Here is a 14,974-nt window from a genome sequence, read left to right on the forward strand (position 1 = left end):
ACAATTTATACCATTGCTGCTTTTCTTCCATCTTTTGGGTCAGTGAGAGAAAACAGTTCCTTATCATTTTTATGGTGATATTAGAAGAATGTTACTCATTTCTATCATAATATACTGGATTTAACATTAATTGTTTACCCGTAGGAGTTTTATTATATATAATGTGCTGTAATATTTACATGTCTCTTTGTCTTTTGCAGATCTAGAAATGGCAATTGCATATTGGAATTTAGTCTTGTCAGGAAGGTTTAAGTTTCTAGATCTTTGGAATAAATTTTTGTTGGTAAGTACATGCCATATTCCTTCCTGACTGTCTTAGTCCACAGTTGTCTGTGTAGGCTGCATGCTCACAATGAAGAAAAAGACAGGATGTCTGAACAGTTCCTTGGAACTTTTTCCTTTTTGAAAAATTGTATGAGGAGCGTCTTCAATCAAACCAAATTAATCCATCTGTATGTAATTTTCAAATTGAGAAGAATGCAAAAAGACTTAGCAAAGCAATGGCACGTTCCATTTGTTTGATCTCGTATCCTCCTACTTAGGAAAGCTGCTGCATGAAAGGAAGATGTGACTGTAGATTGAACCTGTGTTGTCTTTATTCTCAAGACAGCTGTGATTTACTGTCAGCCATGGCCTGACTTTTGTGGTGTTAAAGCCACAAACTCAGACTTTTAAAAGTGTTGATTCTATTATGACTGACTTAACTGGAGAGATTTTTCTTTTAAAGCATAAGTTCTTGTCTAAGTAATTATTTTGACTGATTTTTTTGGATAATAGCTGTGAACTGATCTTGACAGTTTTCTGTTACCAGTGCAGTTCTGTGGGCAATGGAATAAGGATGCATAAATTAAACTTTTGAAATTGCAAAATATTCTTATTAAAGACCTGATTAATTCATCAGTGTTTCTACATTTGCATTTCTGCGAACTTTATGTGATGTTACATAATGTATAACTTATCTTGATAATTTTTTTCCAATTTATCTTTTTACCTGTAGTTTAGGAGAATTAAGAGGTCCTTCTGCATTTTGTTCCTTAATGGCCAGTGCTTAATAGGAGAAGTGTATACTTTTTGCAATATTTCCTTCATTTTTTTTTTCTAAATTTTTCGACAGTGTATTTATTTTATTCTCTGAAGAAGGTACCAGTTTCATCAAGAGAACTTTTGAAAACATTTCATATTTTCATGCCTTGATACACCTAACACATCCACACTCAGATCCATAGATGTGACTGATGAAAAGTCTTAACGGTTTTTTCCCCACTTGGCTATGTGATCAAGTTTCTTACAACAACCAGTTCTGCAGATCTCTAAGCAGTAGCCCAGATGGTGTGGTATGAACTGTCTTACTTGGCTACAAATATTAAACCTGAATGTTTACTTTAGAGGAAACTTTTTAGATTTTAAAAAAATCAATCTAAGAAAGAAGCAAGTTATGACTCTTTAGATGGGGAGACTGTTGGTTGTGTTTTGTTTTAAGGAACCTTCTTCAGAAGGTGTGTTTGCTTGTCATACTTTTTGCAGTCAAGATAGGACCTTTGGCTTGAGTGAGAGGACATGTGTGCTCTTGTGTTGGACATCAATCTCATTTTGATCAAGTTCCAGATTTCTGAAATGCAGTTTGTTCTTCTCAGTACATTAGAGTACTACTGCTTAAAAAGATACCTCAAACAAATAATAGTAATAAAAAAAAATCACTCCACAACACAAAATCACAAATGAAAGAGAACCCAACCCTTCACCAAGCAAGTCTTTTCATGCATTTGCAACTTTTTGCTGCAAACCAGAACTAGGTGTTGAAATTTAATTCCCTGTCAGTCACCTGCTATCTTCAGGTAATAAAGCAGGAACACATACTCTAAAAGCAGAACAGAAGAAATAAAATTACTGTCAGAGACTTGTCAAACTTTTTTGCCTTCTTTGGTTGCGATATATTTTGAAACACTTGTAAAACGTATTTCTTTATATGTCAATATAAAATTCTGCTATGGAATTTGAAAACAGTGTGGATTGAACAGTACCATTTTTCCCTCCTTTATAGGAACATCATAAAAGGTCAATTCCAAAAGATACTTGGAATCTTTTGTTAGACTTTGGAAATATGATTGCAGATGATATGTCCAACTATGATGAAGAAGGTAAGTGAAATTTGAGTATCTTCAGAAATTGGTACGTCAGAATTAAAATACTGCTGTAAACAAACAACAGAGCATGCTGCTGCCTTCTGTCATAATCTGTTTACCCTTAAACGTTTAACTGCAAATATAGTGTCATACTTGTTGTCGAAACAGTACTGATAAGAAGGTTGACTAGTTTGCTGTAATACGTAATTAGAAGTAAAAAAATTCACACCATGATATAGCACATGCTATTTGAAACCGTTATGCTGTGAGAGTTTTAGTGAAACTATTATTTTTGTACAAAAGTGCTGCCAGCTGCAAGGAAATACATAATTTTTCTACTTATGTCTGCATGGATGTATTTTTACTAACTTAAAAGCAACTTGCACTCTTACGCATCCTGCAAATCCTGGTTTGGAGTGGCTGTGTTCTGAAATATTTCCTTAGTTATGAATGGCTCTAATAGGAATGCCATGGGTTTGCTATCAACTAATATTTGTAAACTTTGTAGTGTTCATATCTATGGTTGGTGTTTTTACATTTTATTTGTACTGAGAACTGTTGCTGCAAGAAGAGATTCACATGTTTAGTTAAGTGCTTTTTTCAAGTGTTTATCATATCATGCACGTTAGCTGTACTAGGCTAGAAATGTCAAAGTGACCTTCTGATCCTTTGCATTTAGAGACTACGCCAGTTTATTTCTGATAACAATATATTAATTTCTGGATTGCTTGACTTTAGGAGCGTGGCCTGTTCTCATAGATGATTTTGTGGAATATGCACGACCAGTAGTCACAGGAGGAAAACGCAAAACTTCCTAACCCCAGCCTTGCCGATGCGGACTAAACACGTGCTCTGAGCTGCGTTGGGTGATGAAGATTTGTCGACCGATAACTGCGCACTTTGTTGTCGCTGGTGTCAGCAGTTGTGATGAGGTTCTGCAGACAAAACTGAAATTCTTCTTTTCTGCCTAAAGAAAAGGATGGCTGACTTGTGGACGCTTCAAGAACAAACTCAGAAGACAGTCCAGGCTGTTTGTAGGCTACCAGCTTCAATTATTGTACTGGTTGTATCATATAGGATGTAGATTCTGCATGATTTTATACTCTGAAGAACTTTAACTAGAGGCCGTTTTATTAAAGTTTCAACAGCACAGCATGCCATTCAGTTCATGATCCAAAGTGAACACCAGCAGTTACATAAATAAAGCTGTATTATATTGTACTTATATTAAAAGCAGTATTTGTGGTATATAAATTAAATCCCTAAATAAAAAATATGCAGTATGTTGTATTTTTATAAAAGTTAGTTCTGTGGATCTGTCCCGACAGAGAATTGTAATGAAACAAAAAACACTTATGTTTTTGTTTGTTTGTTTTTTAAAATTATTGCCAAAATTTTAAACTTGTATTTTTAAGTCCTAGATGTAGAGATTGACTGCACACAGTTTTTTGTTTTCTCGCTGCAAGATTAACTTCCTCATTGTTCTCCTTGAGATGCTTGGACATGTAGCATTGCCGAGGAGGGCCTGCTGCTCTGTGCTATGTTGCAACTCCAGCTTTTTTTATTAACCATTTTAAAGTAGACGTTAACTAACCAAAGATGCTTTTATAACTCTTTTTGATTATCATAATTCAGTTAGTCTTCAATTATGTGTTTTATTTATTTTAAATCCTGAACTGCTAGAATACAAAACTTGTTTTATATGTAGCCTGAAGCATATCATAAATTCCACCTATATCCAACATAGTTATAAATGCAGTTCCTTATTTTGTCACAGAAAATAAATGTGAACAAGCCTAAAGATTTAACTAGTTGGATTCCACTTTGCAGAAATAGTTAGAGGTGAAGAGACTTTATATTAATAATGGTAGGCATTCATGCTTCTGGATGTATTGTGCATTCGATTTTATTTATTTAAGAGGAGGAAGAGTAAATTAATGCAGCAGTATTGTTGATCTCAAGGCTAGTGGAGTTGGACCAGTTTTCACCAAATCTGAATTTGTTTAGTCGTTTGTTTCTCCCCTTTCACCAGCCATCAATGTACAGAGTGTGAAGTGTTCCAACACCTAAGCACCAAAAGTTTTACCAGAAACTACTGAACACATCTTCATTGAGGGCTCTTTTAAATGCTACCTCATCAAAATGAGTTGTCATAGCTGCTGTAAAAGTTTGTTGAAACAAAGAATTACTAAATAGTATATACAGCTGTGATCAATATATTTTCTGTAGTCAGAGCTGAATAGGTGTAAGAAAATTTTGGAGAAAATAGTGCGTTAAGTTACGTAATTTTTATTCATTTGGATCACATCGACTCATTTAAGTATTGCATGGCAGCATACTAATTTATTTTTGCAGTTGTGAGGGTATAAAAGCTTACAATATTCTCTTAAACTCTAACATTTAGAGTTCCTGTAAGCAGTTGACTTTCATTTATGTCAATCCAGCCTGCAAGAACAACTGCACGTGCTGCATACAGAAGGATTACCTTCATTCTTCTGCTTGAGAGAATTTCAGTTGTGTATGATCTTGAAAAAGCAAAATTAGGACGTTTGAACAAATAAGCAATTTTTTTTCATGAATGAGAGTGCAGAAGGCAAGTTACAAATGATTTATTAGTAGTGGTCTTCTTACCTGAAGGGTATTTTTAAATATTAAGATCTTGCATGGGAGCCACTGGGTGTCAGTGTCTCCGTCTTCAGCTGCTTCTCTCTTATGTGTAGAGTTTGGGGTAACATTAAGCTAAATTACTGCTTTCTGACTGCATCTTTTTAGAAGGGCACTTGTGTGCATAAGCCCAAGTATTCTTCAGAAGTCAACAGAGATTTAAAAACAGTATTATCCACTTTTTTCAACGTGTTTGATAGACCTACTCCTGTTATTCACACAATTGCCACTTAAAATATATAGCTATAATATAACTGGCCAGAAGTAGTTTAATCTGTTGGGATGTGATGTAGTTGAATAGTTTCATAGTGCTAGAGCTTCTGAAACAGTTGTTCATGCTGAGAACTCCCTCAAATCAACCTGATGAACCTTCTACCTTTTGAAATAAATAGAGCATAAAAAATGCACGTGGGTTGAGGTTTTTTGCCTTGCTAATATGAGGAAAAAGGAAGGTGCTTAGCACAGTGTTCAGTTTCTGTATATACACACTTTTTCACTTACTCTTAAGCCTCAGTCCTGTGAGGATCCTTCATGGAAGACCCCTTCTAACAGAGGAAAAGTGGACAAAATACTCTTACGACAGGAGTTGTGCCTTATCAGCCACCTTCCTAGTCACAGTACGCTTTTCTTTTTTCTTTTGTTCTTCCTAGTCTTCTACCCGTTTGAAACCATGTATGTATTTTACATTCCCATAAATAATAGCACAAAGTAACACATTCACACTTGAACACTCATAAAATTAATGCAGGTGAACTGCTTTCAAGTTACGAGTTCCTTATATTTTAATAATTTGTTGCTGTCCACAGTTCCACTTTGCAGGGCATTCTGACTTGCTTTTGAGGTAAGCCAGTAGAGTGGTAACACCTAGGCTGATCAATTCATAATCATAAATGGTACAGATGTCTTCAACTTGTTCACTGCGTACAGTGTTAGTTCCTAGACGCGCTGTATGTATTTTTAAACTTGGTGCCAAGTTGCTTGGTTTTGCATCCTTGAGAGTTTGAAACTGAGCCATGGGATTTGTACTTGCCAATTCTAAATTTAAATGTGATTTATTGTGTGTGTCATGCCAAGGAGAGCAAACCTGCAGGCATCTGCTCATTCAATGCACCTGAGAGATTTGCTGCTGAGTGAGCTGTACATATGTAAATTTTGTGGCTATGGAAAAAGGAATAAATAGACTGTCAACATAAAGGATTGAAGTCAGTCACATGAGATGTCTGTATGGTTTTTGTCAGCTTTCTGCTTTGCAAGCCTCGCAAAGGCAAATAGTTTGGGTGGGGTTTTTTGTTTTCTAATTAATTTATTAGATTCTTGCATTATTGTTCCATCAATCAGGAGGTCAGGGATGAAATGTTAATTTTTGAGCACTTATAGTAAATGTCCAGTTGGCTCATCTGTATCACCTTGAAGCTTTTAAGAAGCTCGGTGTGTCTAGCTGCAGTGCTGCATCCGCTGCACGTACCTGCTAGCAGCCCAACTCTTTGCAGTTTGTGTCTTTAGTTCGTGCCAGCCAGACGAGGTGTAAATGCATCGAAAGCCGTGCTCATTCCTGGCTCTGAGCTCTGCGGGAGAAGCAGCTTGCTCAGAAGTCTCTGCAAAGACCCTTAGAGGTATGTGTGCAACTGTCCTCTTCCGAAAATTTAAATCAAATAAATTTTCCTCTCTGCTCTCCCAGCTGGCATCCCTCCCCAGCGCTTTCACCAGCCACTGGACTGCTTTGGCATCACATGAGCTTGTCTTCCTTCTCCTCTCACAGTGAAACTACTGAAGCTTGAAGCGTGGCAAGCTCCTTTCCGTCTTGAGTGTTGGCACCAGTGGCTTCCCCCAGCTGATGGCAACCAGCACGTGGCACACCAAAAGGCCCAGCCCTCCTGAAAGGGAAAAAGCATCATGTTTTACAACCATGAGAACCTTTTTTTAAAAAAATATTCAGCATGTTTCCTGATCTTTGCATGGTATACAGTGTGCTGGGTAGAATTAGGTGAGGATGACGCACCTCTGAAATGGGCTTCTTTTGTTATAATCTGTTGACAGAGGGGTCTGCAGCTGCAACTATCTCTACAGTGACATGTAGAAAATACTGTATTTCAGATTAGCAGGTACAATTTGCACCTCTTAGTGAGAAAAGTCTGGGAAAGCTTATGGGCATTCAAATTTTAACTGAGTATAATTATTAGGATACTTCCTCTTGTTGGTGTGTATGCTTGACTGATCCCCATGTGGTTTTTCTTGTGCCTCTTTTACAAGCAGTGAAATACACTTATTTGTTGTTCAGCAAACCCTCTATGCTTGATGTCATGACATAGGCTTTCTGTCAAGAGGCTAAAGAAGAAAGAAGTCCATGCGGTAGTGTTAACGGCATGTTTTTCCTTAAAGGCAGCGGTGTAAGGCTGTATGAAAATGATTCATCCCCACTATTAAAGAATTCAGCAAAACCAGTCTATTTTTTCCTGGATCTCAATGAATGTGTTCTATAATTAGCATCATTCCTAAAGGAATGATCCTGTTGCCAAAGTGAAACCCTTCACTTCAGCAGCTGCAAAGATGCAGCTCTGACAGAAGCCTGACACCCACTTGGTGTCAACCCTCCTTTTCCAGGATACGCTCTGCATCCTTTGGATGGGTGAACTTAGAATCAAGGGCATTTCTCTGCTGAGCGTCTTTGAGTGGTAGGAGCACCATCACTCGTGGGTGAAGCAGTTGGGCTGTAGTCTTCTTTTAGCTTAAAATACTGAAGATCTTGTGTTGACAGAGCAGTTTCAGCTCCTGCTCCGTTCGCCGGTTCATTTACTCAGAAAAGCCAAGTGCCTGTGTAGCTCAAGAGCCCTCTCCGGAGTGGTGGACATCGCTTGTTCGTGTCCCGTTGGATGGAGGAGGCAGGTGGAGCCCAGTTTGCTGAAGGCATCCTTTCATGTCCTCATGCAGGATTTCAAATGCAGTTGAGCTGAAGTAACAGCATGTTGCCACCAATGCAAGTCTTTGCTCTGTCCTGCCTTCCCATTCCTTTTTTCATCTGAAAGCAGTTCTGTGTACACTGCTGAGAGGACACCAAAGCTGCGTTTTTATTTGATTTAGTATTTGCCAAATATTTTTTGCCAACTCTACTTGTTTGGGTTTTTCCCTTTTGTGAATATGTAAGATAAGTGGATGCTTATATATCTTATGCTGTATTTTGGCTGTGTTTAAGACATTTGAGCATAATGTTTTACAAAATGTATCCTTTGGGGGGAGAAGGAGTAGATATCAGTGTGCATAACCTACCTCTGCCCAGAAAGCTCATAGTGGCTGGAAGTAGCACTTGAAAAGGAGACCGTGTGTAATAAACAAATTAAATAAAAACAATTCCTTGTTGTATGTTCTGTTTGCAGAGCTGAAAAACAGAACGTCTATGGGTTTTCGTTATTTCTAAGGCCAAAGGTTTTATTTCTAATTTGGGCTGTGTTACAAGCAGCCAAGTGTGCGTGCAACTGGGTAAAGTCCACAGGAGGTGAAAGGGCAGTGCAGCAGCCAGCCACATCCAGAAGGAAGAGATAAATGGAAAACTAAGAATAGCTTTGCCCATTTTCAGGAAGGAACCTTCCATCTGATGAGGCCACTGTGCCTCAGCAGGTGTTTTCTCCTGCTCTCGCTTTGCACGTTCAAATTCTCACGTGTTTCCAAATCGTAATGCTCCGTGTGCATAGAGAAGGGGTGGGTGCTGCAGAAGTAATGGAGATCTGAGGCAACTGTGGAAATGCAGGGCTGGCTCTAATATTACCTTTACATTGTTTAAATGCCCCACTTGTGGCAGGTGATGCTTGTTCCCATAGCCAAGCGGGGCAGAGGGGCTGGCATCCTCGCTGCTTGCAGCAAGCCAGCTTTAGCGGGTGGTGGCCACGGCCCCACTGTTGAACACTTGGCTCTGCATCTGCTGGGGTCCCTACATCCTACATCATACCCCTGATAGCTTAACAGGTAATTGTGTCCTCTTCTTAATACTCAGGTCCTGATCTTTAAAACAAGAGGGTAGTAACAGAGGCTACTTTCACCAGTTTGGCACTTTATTTCTTGTAGCGTCAAACAGGGATGGCGATGCTTCTCTGTGTTCTGAAGCTGCATTAAAGTTTCTTGTGAAGTACAGGGATGTTTTTGCTTGTGCCAATAACTCAGTCCATGAGTAACTGCTCGCTGCTCTGGGTGATAGGAGTTCTGGCCTTTTCCATCCAAATTGCTGTCAGTATTGCTTTCCAAAAAAGATCAAAGGAAAACAAACACCTTTCCCCGGGTATCCTTTATCAAAATTCCAGTCAAACCAACCAAAGCTTTCTCTTTATCTGCCTAACTTTGTATTTACATTTGTATTTCTACCCTCAAAGTAGTAGTAATTTGTGAGTCTTTAGGATAGCATAGATGGTGACTCAGAACCAGTCTGAGTCAGTCTCAGGGGACCCCTTGAAGGAAGATGAGTTTTGCCTACACATGTGTTTGTGGGCGAAATATGTTCTAAAAGCTGCAAGACTACAGAGGCCCTTCTTACACTGTGTGGCAGAAGTACAAAAAAAACCTGCAATACCAGAATGAAGCACATAATGGCAGAAGTCATCAAGTTTGAAAGGATGGAAAGGATGATATTAATAAAGCTCCGTTCTTACTGAGATTTCTTCATACGTGAAATTTCTTAGACTCACAGGATGCTCTTTAAATACATCGTTCAAATAGTTTCCTTCCAGAGTCCAAATGTGGGCTGCACCTGAGCTCAGCCTTAGGGAAAAAGTCACTCTTTGCCAGGAAGTAAGAGGCATGAGATTGAAGTTGGTGTTTTGCTCAGTGTTTATCCAGGAGGGCAGTGAATTAACAAAATATTATTGTGCTAGGTGGAACAGAGCAAGAAAACCATTTAAAAAGTATCTCCACGGGGCATAATTAGAAATGGGAGAGGTCGTCTGCATTTGACTGGATTTCTTATTGCCTATCCCTTCATTCTAGTGTTTACAGAGGCCAGAAACCCCTTTGATCAGAGGCTTTCCTTCTGACTCATCCCTGAAAGGGGGGCTGCCTCCAGCATATCAGAAAATGGCAGGAAAATACATTAATTTACAAGTTATTAAATAAATAAACACCCCTGTGGAGGCATCTGTTTTTCTGGGTGTAGAGTTACTTACGCTGGGTAGGGCTGAGGATTTCCTGGCTTGCTTTACACTGGGCTGCAGAAACGAGGCTTTTGCACTTCACTTTGTGGGTCTCCTCTTGCAGTCCCATTGAACAAAGCCCCTGCAAAATCCCTGGGTTATGAAATATTTCCTCTCTGTCAGACCCCGGACAAGGGATGGCATCTGCAGAGCCAGAAAAGGAAGTCCTTGCCTTATAGAGAGCGCTCTCGGTGTGACACAATGGCTGATATAAATTGTCAGAGGAGCTGAGCCGGAGGCAAAGGAACAAAGGAAGATCGAGAATCGGTGGCTGTCTCGGACAAAAGGAAAGCAGAAAGTGTCTTGGGGATGGATAAATTTAAGGCTGCGCTTGTGCTGGCTGGGGTAGGGGATGCGCTTGGTTATCGCAATTTCTCCCGAGAAAACAATGCCCTGGGTGCAAAAATCCAGCAGGAGCTGAAGGAAATTGGAGGGCTTGAGAACCTGGTGCTGTCTCCCGACAAGTGGCCAGTAAGTGACAACACGCTCATGCACATGGCTACGGCAGAGGCTGTCATCACAGGTAGGTACAATGGGACTAGCGAACACAAGTCTGGAAAGGAACGAAACCGTCCAGCTGCCGTGTTTCTTAAAATGAGCCTGAGTGCTGGGGAAGTTGTGAGAAAGCCTGTCAGAAATGCTGCTTATGGGAATGATAATGTGCATTAGCTGTTCCCGTCCATGAGCATAATCCTGTGACCACCACACAAACCGGGGAGTTGTGATTTCTTGAGTGTGGAGGGACTTTCCTAATATTTTCCCTAGATTTATGCAGTTGGTTAAAGCTTAAGGATTAAAACACCGTATGTCCAGCATAACAAAAACAATTGCTAAGTGGGTAAGCTGTACGCTGGAATACGTCAGTATAGCCACTAGAGATTCTTCTATAAAAGATAAGAGCTCTTCTAGGTGCATTTTTAACATGTTTGTGTCCAGAACTCCAGGCTGGAGTAGAGTCATCTTAATACCTCTTTCAGATACTAGTGCTGTCTCATCTTTGCTGCCCTGTGGGTGAAGGGTTGTACCTGAAAGGCCAGAAAAGGAACAGTTTGCTTTATAAGGAGAGCTCTGGATCTTCAGCCTAAAAAATTTTCTAACAATCTATGTTTATAATACAGTCTATCAGAATAGTGGAAGTTACTAATATATGTCTCCTAAAAATCACAATAGTTCGAGAGAAACATTTGTTTTTTCTTAAGGCAGGAATAGTCTTTTTAAAGATATGGTGATATCTGTATCAACACCTTACCTATCAAACTAGAGATTTCTGAGACTGTCAAAATCATCATCAAAAGTACACCAGAAGAAGACAGTGACCATTCAGCAGTATTTTGCCTCTTCAGAATAAACCAATTTTTAAATCTATGTCAAAATGTTCCTGATTTTTCTTAAAACAGAGAGTAACTAGCAGTAGCAGAAGCTCACAATGTAGCTAGGTAGCCTACATTTCAATGAAATTTTGTTTGTGCTTCTGTTTCGCTGCTTTATCTGCCTGCTTGCAGTCTTCTCTAAATTTAGTATATAGAGATCAGTTTAAGAGTGTGTTGGACACTTCATACTTCCCTATTAGCTAACCAATGATTTAAGGGGTAGCTAATACACTAAAGATAAGGGCAAGGTGTCAGTCTATCAAGAAAAAATATGACTAATATATTTCTGAATATAGGATATGATTAAATGCATATCATATGTTTCTTGCTTATTGGACTCTTTAAAACTGTAACTTCTGAGTAATGAAGCCAGTTAGTAAAATAATGAGCCTTATTTCTTAAATACAGCAGGAGCACTTTGGCTCTTAAGAAAATAAAGTCTTGGGTACAATTCCAGTTGGCTGTGTTTGTCCTACACTCACTTCCTTGACCTGATCAGACAAGTTTTTTAAAAGGTACTTTTATGGGCTGGTGAGAAAGCAACAAGCTGCAGCGGGAAATTTTAGTAAGAAACCTTCATTTCACAGTAACATTAGCGAATACGGGAAAGTGAGTCCTTCTCTCTGCTTCCCACAAAGGGATCAAGGGAAACAGAACCTCTCCTGCCCACTGCAAGGTGTCCTCCCACCAAGGGAAACACAAAAAAAGCCACTGGGCTTGCTCATAACCCAGTCTATGTGCCCATGCTGAATCACCGATCAAGTTAACAGAGTGAAGCGAAAGAAGGTGAACACGGGTCCGCAAGGCTGAAGGCAGCTGCAACCACTGGCCCCAGGGACCTGCTTTCTTTGTGTAGCGTGGAGCCCTCACTACTCTGTAGATTTGAATTTTAAAGAACACATTGGGTACCTGGAACTAACCCCCTACCCTCCCCCCCCCCAAAAAAAAGGAAAAAAAAGGGGGAGTTAAGCAATAAAAATACTGCTGTTCCTCAATGCCTTGCTCCCTGCACCGTCCTGTTCACCTTGCTGGATGGCTGGGTCCATAACTGCTGGTCCATCCATGCAGGATGCTCGCAGGCTGGGATGGACGCGCCCAGGCTTAGGCTGGCTGTGAGGTCCCATCATGAGCCACTGCCCTCGGAGGAGTTTCCAGCCTGAGGCTGCAGCAGCAGCTGTGCCTGAGGTGGAGATTTGTGTTAAGGATGGAGTTCTCATCCCAGGAGGCAATTTTAGCCAGCACTTTGCTGGCTGCATGGAGGACATCCCCGTAGGGCCACGGGCAGAAGCAGTGGGGGCTGTGGGCGCTGTGACAAGCTGAGCTGGTGCTCCCCAAATCCACCATGTGCACAGCCTGAAAGGTTGATCCTACACTGAAGGAAAAACCTTTCCTTTTCCTTCCAGCAGGAAACTGTCCCATAATGGACAATGAGAGCAGCATCAGCAAAAACTGGGGAACTATCCCTGCAACGAGGAAAACCTTTTCTCCTCTGAACTAAACATGGGTTTAAAAAAATATAGGAGTTCATTTCTAGAGAAAGAACCTGTCCTAGCAACCTGATGGCTGAGACATCAGCCTGGCTCCAGGGGTGGGAACTCATCAGCCTGGAGGAACTGGACCACAGGGACCCTGGCTCTGGGGACAAGGCTTCTGCAGAAGCTGCTGGGTGGTAAATCCTACCCCTGGCTCCCATTCAGATAAACTGATACCTGATTCCTAAATCTGAAAAGAGTCAGTAGCTTGAACTTATCTTTTTTCTTTAAGATAGTATGTGGGGTGGACAGTGTGATAGGCTATTTTCTTATGTGAAAGGAGAGAAATCTTGGATTTACTCTGCATCTTCTTTATTCACCTGTCTGCATAACTGGTACTTTTGACTGGCTCTGGTTTACAGGGTTCCAAACTTACTTTTAAATTAAATCTCTGTTGTGAATTTCAAGAAATCACTGATCTTTGACAAAATGAAGATATTTTTAGAAGGACTTACCCTGCTTTGTCAATCTATGAGTCACACCCACTATTAAACGGGGTTTTTCTAAGTATATAGAAAAGGCATAAATGGACAAATCCTGGCAGCCTCCTCGGGTCCCACTGATTACATAACTGTTACAGATGCCAGTGGAAGATCTTCCTCTGCAAGAGCTGAGGACAATGCTCCTCAAGCACAACAACACACAATGGCAGCTGGGAGAAGCAGCTATGCTGAAGTACCAGTATGTGTTTAACAGGGGGAAGGTTCCTCCTTAGGCAAGAGTGTAGGCCTGGGTAAAAATAGTCAACAGATATTCTTAGTGAACTTATTCCAGAAAGAAATTTTTCTGCTACTGACTGCAGGTATTCACTACTTTTACTGATCTGTTTAATAATTTTTGCAAAAGCTTGCTGTTGTGGTTACTGCACTGACATAAGATATTGGGATCCCTGCTTGAAAGACCTACAACTTATAGACAAAATAAACGTAAAAAACAGGTTAAAAGACAAGGTCATTAACTTGCTTTTGCACTTAATCATGCATATCTTGTTTTAACGATTCAGTGGTAATTTAAAAAACAAGCTCTCATTTTTAAATTGTATTTGTGCCTGCAGATGAGCACAAAGGCATAGGCAGAGCCAGGCACAGCTGGCTTCATGTGCACACCCAGTCCCCACGGCAGCAGCACACTCACCTTGCAATTATACACTTCTGTAAATACTTTACACCAGAGTCTAAATAAAGCCCCTGAGCAGCTACTGTTGATGGACAGACTGTCTTCATCTTTCTCATTAAAGGAAAGGAAAACTGGAAAAGATGAGAACAGAGATGTGAGACTGTTCTCCCTCCAGCCCACTCTCGTGGTGCGCAAAAACGTGTTGACAGTGGCACCAGAAACACAGCTCGGTGTACTGGAGGTGGAAATAGGAACATTCTTTAAATGCATAGTGAACTTGCTTGTTTGTTTCCAGTGCTCTCTCCTGCCTTCACATACCAACCTTCTCTTCCCTCCTCTGAGCAGATTACTGGTGTTTAGAAGACCTGTACCGGGAGCTGGTAAAACGCTACGTGGATGCTATCGACAAGCTCTCAGGGAGGCGGCCAGACCCTGCTACCATCGAAGGCTGCAGGGAATTAAAACCAGACAACTACCTTCTCGCTTGGCACACGCCGTTCAATGAAAAGGGTACGGTACTGATTTCCATTTGTAGTTCCTGGCTTGAATAATGCATACTTTCAGTGTTTGTGGCTATATGGAAATCGTTTCCCTTTTCCCCCTGACATCAAAGCTACTACCCCTGAAACGTTCCCATGTTTGCCTGAGGATGGCAGGAGATCTGCCAGGAATTCCTTCTGTAGGGCACTATGTCCTCTCGTAAATGAACCCTACCCTCTTTAACGTCTATTTAAAGAGACTTTGTTCTTGGCTTTGTGCCTCGGGGTCCAGATCCTTGTCCTTGAGTTTAATGGTTATTTTAAGAAATATTTTCTACCATTTTTCCTTCAAACATTTGTAGTCTTGGGTCAGTGACGGCAGAGATGAAACCAAAAGCCAAGCCTACGAATTGCTCTAAGAACCAATGCGTTCATTTGGGGGTAAAGCAGAGACTTTCCTCCAGGTGGATGCACTGCTAACAACTATGACTGTTCTGCTGGTAATCACTGATATTCCTA

At 40.5% G+C, this 14,974-nt stretch overlaps 2 protein-coding genes across 3 annotated transcripts in view; both read left to right on the forward strand.

Moving 5' to 3' along the window:
- The first annotated feature begins 204 nt into the window (after positions 1 to 204).
- On the forward strand, positions 205 to 3,395 carry LOC104274438 (DCN1-like protein 2). The gene is made up of 3 exons (XM_009870074.1): positions 205 to 283; positions 2,042 to 2,138; positions 2,862 to 3,395. Exons 1-3 carry the CDS (start codon positions 209 to 211, stop codon positions 2,939 to 2,941), a joined length of 252 nt encoding a protein of 83 aa, XP_009868376.1. The 5' UTR covers positions 205 to 208; the 3' UTR covers positions 2,942 to 3,395.
- Positions 3,396 to 9,084: 5,689 nt separating this feature from the next.
- Positions 9,085 to 14,974, forward strand: part of ADPRHL1 (ADP-ribosylhydrolase like 1) — a 23,715-nt gene continuing 17,825 nt past the window's right edge. The window contains exons 1-3 of one of the 2 annotated variants that reach the window (XM_009870076.1): positions 9,085 to 9,115; positions 10,203 to 10,481; positions 14,322 to 14,486. In XM_009870076.1, coding sequence (XP_009868378.1) covers positions 10,268 to 10,481; positions 14,322 to 14,486 — 379 coding nt within the window. In that variant the 5' untranslated portion in view covers positions 9,085 to 9,115; positions 10,203 to 10,267. Of the gene's footprint in view, positions 9,116 to 9,975; positions 10,482 to 14,321; positions 14,487 to 14,974 lie in introns of those variants that run through there. The other variant, XM_009870075.1, reaches the window with a different exon arrangement.

The sequence above is a fragment of the Apaloderma vittatum genome, unplaced genomic scaffold (assembly GCF_000703405.1).
Source record: "Apaloderma vittatum isolate BGI_N311 unplaced genomic scaffold, ASM70340v1 scaffold19145, whole genome shotgun sequence".
NCBI classification, from domain to species: Eukaryota; Metazoa; Chordata; class Aves; order Trogoniformes; family Trogonidae; genus Apaloderma; species Apaloderma vittatum.